General features: G+C 32.3%; 1 protein-coding gene and 1 long non-coding RNA gene across 5 annotated transcripts; both read right to left on the bottom strand.

Moving 5' to 3' along the window:
• Window positions 1–354: 354 nt before the first annotated feature.
• Window positions 355–2,704, bottom strand: LOC123008490. Of its 4 annotated transcripts, none has more exons than XM_044404315.1 (6): window positions 2,638–2,704; window positions 2,119–2,399; window positions 1,763–2,059; window positions 1,386–1,703; window positions 1,032–1,334; window positions 355–976 (listed from the first exon to the last, which is right to left on the bottom strand). In XM_044404315.1, the coding sequence occupies exons 2-6, from the start codon at window positions 2,390–2,392 to the stop codon at window positions 834–836; spliced, it is 1,335 nt and encodes a 444-aa protein (XP_044260250.1). In that variant the 5' UTR covers window positions 2,393–2,399; window positions 2,638–2,704; the 3' UTR covers window positions 355–833. The 4 variants fall into 4 exon arrangements, with proteins under 4 accessions (XP_044260250.1, XP_044260252.1, XP_044260251.1 ...); XM_044404317.1 differs by having other exon boundaries at window positions 2,676–2,690; XM_044404316.1 differs by having other exon boundaries at window positions 2,608–2,665.
• A 3,048-nt stretch (window positions 2,705–5,752) lies between these two features.
• On the bottom strand, window positions 5,753–9,348 carry LOC123008498. The gene is made up of 5 exons (XR_006412960.1): window positions 8,308–9,348; window positions 6,764–8,258; window positions 6,305–6,707; window positions 5,924–6,254; window positions 5,753–5,875 (listed from the first exon to the last, which is right to left on the bottom strand). It is a non-coding gene; the product is annotated as an uncharacterized LOC123008498 (long non-coding RNA).
• Window positions 9,349–9,813: the final 465 nt, after the last annotated feature.

The following is a 9,813-nucleotide window of genomic DNA, read 5'->3' as shown; positions in this document are numbered from 1 at the left end:
GGTATTTGAAGTAAATTCAGTTATTTAGTAAAACGTTGCAAAGTTCAACAATAAACTTAAACTTGTTTAAATCTTTTACAAAATGTAGTAACTTTTTTTTTTTCATATATTGTCGTTTCACCTATCCGGGGACACACTGTATTAAATAATTTAGTATCTGCATTTTTCAATATTTTTGTTGTTATTAGAGTCTTATTAACGTTCCACTTTTAGTTGCCTCTGATAAAAGATCCTTTTCAAAATTAAAAATTGTCAAAAATTACTTAAGAACAACACTGTTTTAAAGTTTTCAAAATTGTAAAAGACAACTAGTAAGCAAAATGAATAAATTTACCAACCACAAAAATTAAATCATTTTACAGCAACAAATTTTAATTAAAATATTTATTTTACAGATCGTGTCGAATCAGCTGAAACATAATCCAATAATATTATTCGGAGTGGCGCCAGTTACAGTTAAAAGTTTACAATAGGTGGTCACACTTGTTTTTTTGGAATGTTTTATGAAAAACTCTCAAATTATCAGAAAAGCACTTTTTTGCAAATATATAATTTGATTTGAACAGGGTGGGCAGTCGCTTGGGCAAGAAGTATTTTGCTTGGGCGCTTGTCTACAATCCATTATTCGGAATTATCGGTTTTCAAGCAGATAGAAAAACAAATGATGATCAGTCAAAAGATTGTAGCTTATTTAATCATTGCAATCTTAAAAATCTTTGGTTCGAAGTTGATGGTATTAAATATCCAGAAGAAATGTTAAATTTACCAGTGTTTTCCTTAAAAAAAATATACTTTTCTGAGTTTGCGGTAGAATTGACATTTTACTATTGGAGTCAATTCGAGCATACTCCATGCGTGAGATTCTTTGGAAGAATAAAGCTCCACCACTTAATAAATGCAAATATGATAATAAAAAAAAAAGAAGGAAAAAGAATAAGAAAAACAACAATAACAATAATTGTAGTTCTCGGAGTTTCTGAAATATAAAACAAATTGTTATAAAGTAATAAACTACATAATGAAAATTTTACCCGCTTTAGCATTTGTACTTCTAGGATATTTGTTATGTGTTTTATTGTATGTGCTGTTAGAAGAAAGTTCAAAAGTTCCAATGTCACAACCAATTTCGCAAAAATTTTCAGATGAATCCCAAGAACAATTCCATCTAGCGTTATATCCTATTGTAAAATCATTGCAAAAAGGAAAATTAAGTCCGAGCAGACTTTGACAACTAAGTTGGCAGTTATTTGTGGTAACGTTTCTTTTGGTGTTTTTATTTTGATTTAAGCTCTTACAAGTCAACTTTTCTTCTGAAGAATTAATGTGGCGAGAAACTTAAAACAAATATTGTAAAAAAGAGAAAAAAAATCTCTTCAAAGTTTTACCCATGTTAGGTGACTCGCAAATATCGTAATCGAGTATCCAATATCCAAAATTTTCCCTGCCATATCTTCCTCTACGAATATGTATTTCAGCATCTTTCTCAAAGTTTAAGACTGTTTTATTTACTTGCCACTTCATGACTGATTCACCTTGATTTAATAGATTACTATTAATTGTTGTTGTTAAATTTTGATAAGTAATATTCAAATAACACTCATTACATAAGGATATAAACAAAAGTAGACACGATATTCTATTTGATGGAATTGTCAAAGTTGTTGGTTGTCTTTCACTAATTTTGTTTGACCATCTCAAGTTGTCTACAAAATGTAACATTATTAAAAAATGTAAATTTAACAATTTTTATACGAATACTTACATAAATGTTCTTTCAAAAAAACGTTTCCATTTCTACTTCTAAAAACAACATCAGTAGGTACAACATTATCGTATTTTCCAATTATTTCATTATTTCTCATATTATTAACATAATTATTTTTTGTAGTGACAGTGAAATGGTACCACTGTTTGTCTTCAACTGATGTATGATAGTATTTGCGCTCTTCATTATTGTACACGAAAATCTCTATTTCAGTTTTCTCTTTAGCATATAAAGAAACAGATACAGAAGAAAGTAACTTATAATGAAAATAGAAATTCGATTTTATGGCAAAATCTAAAAAACAAAAAATTATACTTACTCAAATTTTTTATCATTATTTACAAGTAACTTACTATTCCATCTTTTGTCTGTAACATGAACCATATTTAAGCTTGATGCATTTTTGACTTCCCAATCATCAGACAGCCACTTTATATTATTTTTTGATAAAAGCAACGTCTCAGATGTTTCAGCAACAGGATCAACAAAAACTCCGGAACCTTCAGTTTCTTCGTTTATGCAATAGATATTAGTCTTATTCTTCAGTGTAAATATGTTGCTCTTAGCATGGACAACAGAAACTAATATGAGAATAATAAATACGAGTAGTAACCTCGTAGATTTCATTTTAAATCTGAAATAGTATACTAAGCATCAAGAAGGGTAAGGACATTTTACTGATCGAAGACAATTGTTTTGTCTAAGATCGGCAAGTCTTTAACGTTCGTGATGCTTATGACATTTTTTGCGCGATTGATTTTTGTTAGTTTTTTTAATAAAATATCTAAAAAATGTTCTAGAACGTCAAAATATGTACTTTGACGACGATTTTGAATGCTTACCGACTTAGCAACAATAAACAAAATATTTACCGACGAGTTTGAGATAGCAACGAGTAAATACAACTTACTATCTTGGAAATAGACTCAACTTGTAATTGAAACCTAAGTTAGAACTTATATTTATATACACCAACGTATCTGATAATAATCATTCTAATTTATCTAATCGGACTTCCAATCGTAAACAACTAGAGTTTTTCCTTTTTTTTTTGGTAAAACAAGTTATACCACGGCAGCCTGTATTTGATGGAGAGTAGGTCGTGGGTGGGCGCCACCCAGCCGAGTAATGGGTTTTCAGTAACACGTGACTGGGAACGCAGCACTCAGCCAAGAAAATAATAAATAAAGGGATATATTCAAAAACTTAACACATATCTCTGATAAAAAAATTAAATTAAATACTTAGATTAAAAAAAATACTGAAAATGAAATATAGCGCTATATTCCTTACAATAGTAAATGTAAAATTAAAAAAAAAATGTTTAATGAAAATAAAAGAATTTGAAAATTAATAAATAAATAAAAAGGTATTAATGAAAGTAGAATACAAAAGATTTTTGATGACAAATCGACCGCGGAAACACCGGACTTAGGCCTAGACTTATCTGTGGTCAAAAGCAGGGGATGGCGGAGACGACGGCCACCCAATGGGGCAGGTACGAGCAGGTATAGTTGGTACCAACAATATTTGAGACTCATTATAGAATAAGACGTTTCAAAGGTTTGTAGGAAGAGATGGTCCGCAACAGAAATTTGTTTTTGGGCTTACATAAAAAAAAAATTAATTAATTTTAATATTATATACAAATCTGCATTATCACTTTAATATTAAATTAATATATAAATTCCCAAATGTTTGTCTGTAATAAATTAGAAGCCTACCACGAAAATTCCTGAATACGGCTCTTTTGTAAATCTTCAGGGTAGTACCACCAGCAGTGAAAAATTATTACGGCCGACCGCAAGGCTGCTTAATCCTCAATAAAGCTTTGCATACGTCAATCTCAAATATTCCTGGTGACGACTATAATAATAGGTCTCTCCGGACTCCGCAGAAAACGGGACAAATTCCTCCCTACTTGCGTCCCTGATTTATATGAGGGAACAATTAAGGCTGTCCGGGAGTGAACGGGCAAGTCGGTTTTCAGAAAACCTTGAGTTTTCAGCATTTATTGCTCTTTTTCAAAAACAACCAGCAATACACCCTAGACAGGGTCCAAACTCAGTCTTTGCCTGTGTTCAAGGGTTGAGTTAGAACGGGTAATAGATTGTAATAAAAGTAAAAGATCAGTTCGCTAATATTTTTATACCTTGAATTTGTGGAAGTTGTACCAGAAATTTCTTAGAAAGCTAAATATTGTTTTGACTTTTAGATCTTAAATAAAATAATCTAATCATATTTATTCTATCTATCTGATAGGTTGCACATATTTACAAATTAGAAAGCTCACAGGTTGCATTTTCAATTGAAATTAAATTTTTGTTTGGGGTAACTAACAAGACATATAATTCCATAAATTAAAATTTTTACAATCGAAAAAATTACAAATTTATGCAATTGTGGACACGAAATTTTGGATATCAAGTTATGTCAGTTCAAAAATATCAATGTAAGCCACGCTTTAGTGTCATTATGATTGATGTTTGGATCTAAAATTTGAAAGTTTTAGTTGAAATTTATTTTTGGCGTCGATTTCCTAATACATACAAAAATGCCATCAGTTGCAGTACGTTTTTTACATAGTTATTATTTTTTATTATTATTTTGATTTATTGTCATTTTTATTTAGCTGTCCGTATAAAAACTACAAAAATTAAAAAAAAAGTTGCACTGAAAGTCAGTTTTACATTTTATGTCAACCGAATGACAAATCGTCCAAAATTCCGTGTCCGTACATCTAAATATAAATTTACAATGCGCACTATAAAATTCATATTCTTTGGTATTTATGATTTTTTTAGCTAGGTTTTTTTGTTTAAAAGTGTCCTTGTTTTTCATTGTAATTTTTTGCCATTGACCACATTTATGGGTACCACTAACCGTAGAAAAATGCGAAGTTTTCATTTACAGTTACAAAAAGTGTATGTCTTATATAAAAAAAAAGATTGTGATAGGCGGAGTCCTTTTTTTATAATTCGTCATTTAATTTTTGGATTAACGCTAAAAATTCATTGGTAGTCCAATGTCCCCCATATGGCAAATGTACTACCCAAGATGGTATCACCAAATTTTTTTATCTTACAGGTTGAGTTTTTGAGCTACCTTAGACCATTGTTTTCGGTGAGAGAAATCAAATATTATTCACAAGTGAGATAAAGTACTCACAAGTGAGTAAGTTTGACTATTATATTATTCTGGATTCTGGATTGAATGTGAAGAGTGAAGGACTGCAAGTCCCTCCGGCACTGAGGCCTCTCACTCGGGCCCATTGTGCCACCTCTCCTAAGAGACATGCCCCCCGCCAGTTTTTATTCCTCAAGCCAGCCGACAGTGTCGATGAACTTGAGGATCTTCCCGAGTGGAGTGCTGCCTATACTGGCCTATTATATTATATTTACTATTATATTTTTATAGGTGAATATTTTACTTGAATGAAACTTCATTTTTTGGATAGTTGCACCTGTAAGATAAAACGTCGTATGTCACACGTGATCGAAATACCATTATGAAACTCGTGAGAAGTGTCAAAATTCTCACTCGCGTATAATGATGCATTTATATCACTTATAATATAATGTACTATTTTTCTTATTACATTATACATTATGTGTGTAATTGCCTAAGTGAGGGTGGGTGGTGAGGAGTAGCTCAAAGCTTTTTGGCTATCCATCCGGCCAAATCTATCTTGTTCTAAATAACGTCGCAGGCTATTATTATCAGAAGATACGTTCAATTCCATGTTTTCATCAACATCTGATAGACTAGACGTTGAAGAATATTCTACTTACTACTCCTATTATACACGGTGTTTATAAATGCCTGGGCATCAAGTTACATCTGGAATTTTTGTTAAATTTGCCGTCTTGTTGTGATGATTATACGTAATACACCCCTCGTGGGTGTGTAGCGGTCTCGTCGTCTGTGCCTGTCACTTTTAAGTTTTATGTCAACGGTCAGTCCGCATAAATTAAAACTTCACATAATTAGTTTTCTTAACGTGTTGTTTCAATTTATTTAACATAGATTTAACAACAAAATATGGAGTTAATTTTCTACTTTCTTTTACGTAGTTTTAGTGGGCAACCAATAACTCAACTGTCGTAAAGACTATAAGAAAATGATTATTTATTTTAATTTTTTTATTTTTGAACTCACCCGTGCGGTTTAATTGGGTGCACTTCCTGTGCAATTGACTTAGACCCCATTCTCACCGAAATTACCACGAGGTGGACTCAATTAAATTGTACGGAGTTTACATTGCGTATTAATAAATTGGAAACACTTGCACAATAATAAAAAATTAGTTTTTGGGGTTATTATCTTCTTTATTTAGGATCCTTTTCATAAGTGAGGTTTCAATTCAGCCAAACGTTAGACATCATTTAATAGTTGGCATTTCCACTGCTTACTTGAAACAATTTTAGTCTAGTCTTGTGAATTCAGTCTATAATCTGCCATAGTGGACACCCACCAAGATTTGAAACACCTGTGTTTATTGGTTTGTGAAACCCTGTACACGCACTGTAGGTACCTTACCTCTGTCATACAAAAAAATCATGAGCACTTGAACACCAGTAGAAAGAAAGCATGTTCACAAATTTATAAGCGAAAAATCATCAAATAATCCAATAGAAGATCTCATAAATTCTTTTTAAAAACGATATGAATCCAATATCGTTTCCAAAATTAATTTTTTCTGTATTTTTCACATGAATCCGACCTGAGTCTGGGGATAAACCATCGCTCTTCCTGTAGAAGCCACGATATCTAAAAGCACGCAATTCTTTGTCAAATGAAGAGTGCAGCTTCTTCAGTGTCTAATTCCAATTCACCATACTTGGTTTTCTATGAAAATTGCTCAAAAGCACAGCAAAATTGTGCAAACGACGGATCTTTTTGACAGACGAGTATTAACATAACTTTACTTTTTTAATTTAACCTGTGGATGTGGATACTGCATTAAAGTTACTGGGAGCTTCAAGTTATGTTACCTACCGATCTAAGAAGACTCTGAAGTGCCGGGACGATCCCTGAAGGCCGAATTTGGGACAAAGAGACTACATTTTAGAATTCATCATGTGACGACGATGTGAAGCAATGGAGCCCTCCAAGAAAGCTTCATGGGACTTTCAGACACTTTTCTCAGACAAACGTTAAATTTCACTTAACAAACACTCATTTTTGCTCGTTTGATCTTTTATTCAACCGATAAATTTGACGGATTGAAAGTGCTGAATTCAAAATATCAGTGAAGCGGCAAATGGTTGTCAAAAACATGTTGACATAATTTGAAAAGCCAACTTGATGCCCAGACATTTATAAACACCTTGTATAAACATCTGAACAGTGATTCGAATTTGAATTATTCTGAAGATTTGTAGATTTTCCTAAAATAATCAGTCGTAATCTTTGTGGAGCATGTAGTAGAGTAGGATGATCATTTAAGTCTCCTCGCGTTCTGAGTTGACCAAATAAATTATTATCCAACGAGTCTTGATTCAACCTGTGAGTCAAAACATAAGTTATTTCATAGTTCTCATTAGGATCTTTATATGAATGTTTCAATGAATTAATAGATAAAAGAATTCCTTTTTGAAACGTTTGAATTGTTCTTTTTCTTTTAAAAATGGTCGTACTCATAAGTTTTTACATCTCATGTAGAACACTGTTTTGATTATGAATATCTTTACCATAGGCAGATTTAATAATTACTTCGTTGTTCGGTTTGTATGAGGTCATAATGTCATACCAATTATTTACAAGTTCAATGAAACTGGGAGTTGCAATTGCGGTGGGGTTGTTTGGGTAAATATGTTTTAAGGCAACTGCTGCTGTGTAACTTAATAATTCAGCTGCTAAATATGAACGTTCTGCCTACTTGGGCCTTCGACAATTAAATGGTTCGCTGTTAATTTAAAACAGCTGCTAATTTCATGAAACTAATTCCACCAATATATCTGTATTAATATTACAACCATTGTACAGAAATTCTGAGTCTAGCAACCAATTTCTAATTAGTTTCAAAAGATGCGGAGCATCAGCAAAAAAAAATAAATCTTGGAACCAGCTAGTTCATGGATAATAAATGGATGTTCGTATACAACATTTAGATCACGCCACAGTGAGATATTTCTCGGTCCACAATCGCTTACACATGCAATAATTTTAAAACCTACATACTCGTAATTTAGTTCATTTATAACATTATGTAAAATTACTGATGTAATTCTTTGATAGAAATCGACAAAAACAGGAGTCTTCCATTTTCCAATCAAACTTCTGTCATTTACAACCTGAAGTTGTGAATGAGGTCGTATTATGCGATTGTGTTTTACATGTTTCAGCCACTTTCATTTCGTCTTTCTGAAGAACCATCAGCCGCTCAGGTTCTGACATATTGGTTTCCGCAATTTTCAAAAACTGCAAGACCGTTTTCTATACACCCTGCTGCACATCATCTTTGATTCCCATTTTTGCAATGTTGAAATTCCTGCAAAATACCATATGGTTAATAAATTAGCATGCTTATAATAAAATACCTGGTAAAGGATAATTCAAGGAATCTCTCCAATACACCTAGGTCTTCTTAGATATCTTAATGTAAAGGCTTTGTTGATATCTTCTGACGCCCATATAATTTTTTTAGATCTTTTAATTTACGAATCTGAGCAGGCGTCAACAAATTTGATAAAATATTATTACATTTACACCAAACTGATAATTTTTGTCTGTTTAAGGTTTTTAGTATGTTACCTTTTTTTCTTAGCAGTCGTATTTGTTGCTCTTTTTCAGAAAGTTCTTTTTTTAATTGTTCAACGGTGTTTTAGAGATTCGTTATCATATTATTATTGTCTTGATGGTAAGAAAATACAGTGTCTACCGTCATGGGCTCTTCTTGCTCTCCCCTCGGACAGGCAAATAAAGAATTAGTACTGTCCGTAGTTGTTTGGGTTTCCTTCCTTTTATGAATGGAACAGCTCCCTGTCTGAGTTTACGTCGCCTTTTGATGTATAGTTTAATAACTCAGTCTCTTTCGTAATCTTGTTCGTCAAAATGCACTGAACAGATTCTCCACGTTCTTCCATTAAAGGGGCGTTCACGGCCACAAAATTTTATCCATTGTTCACATAAAGCTTTATTTTTGGGAATATCCTAATTGCTTTTCCCTTTTCATACGTATTGCCACAATCAGCTACTGCACAAGTCAAAGGCATTGTAAAGTTGCAGTTTGTTGACAGATGATTTATTTTGAAGTTTCACTTTTGCGCGTCAAATCACGTCACGAGTTACTTTTGCGGGGTAAAAATTTCAAAGTAGATATGTATTTAAATGCTAACGATACAACCTCCTAAACGACTACCACCCTGCTGGCACCCCTTTTTATGGCTTCCCCTATACGAGCCATTACAACTCTTTTACTTTGTAGATCAAGATGCGGTAAAGCATTACAACTCTAAAAAATTAAAATAGTTCACAAAAGCAAAAACTAAAACACCCAATTAAGTGATAGGTACACTGGCCGCCAAAATTAAGCGGCAACTAGAATTTTGTAATTTTTCACATTGCAATATTTTTGTTATTCTTTGTCGGATTTCGACAAATTTTTGTTCGGCTTAAAGAACAAACTTTGTAGAACATTGTAATTTAATTCAATAATATTTCTAATTTTGTCTTGTAAATGTTATACCTAAAAGAAGAGAGCACTGTATATTTACTTTTTTTTGTACTGAGCTGTAGTGTGCTACAGAGACAAAATTAAGTTTTTACTTATTTCAGATTATTGCCAGTTTTTTTCTAAATGAGGACCAATTTGTTTCAAAATTTTATCTTCTGGTGCCCCAGTGATATAAAGCATTGAAAAAGACGTTGTTTTTCTAATGTTATTAAATATTCGTTCAGAAAGTAGGCTACATAAAAAGGTAGTTAAACCGAAAATTATTCATTATGTCACCAAAAGAGCATAATTACGTATTTGAACACAAAAATCTGAAAAACTTGGAACTTCAAAGGATTACAACAACTAAAACAGTTAATTATTTGAAGCT

Source organism: Tribolium madens, unplaced genomic scaffold (genome assembly GCF_015345945.1).
Source record: "Tribolium madens isolate multiple individuals breed KSU strain unplaced genomic scaffold, Tmad_KSU_1.1 Scaffold_71;HRSCAF=194;Tcas5.2_LG6, whole genome shotgun sequence".
Lineage (NCBI taxonomy): Eukaryota > Metazoa > Arthropoda > Insecta > Coleoptera > Tenebrionidae > Tribolium > Tribolium madens.
This window is presented reverse-complemented; position numbering and strand designations above follow the sequence as displayed.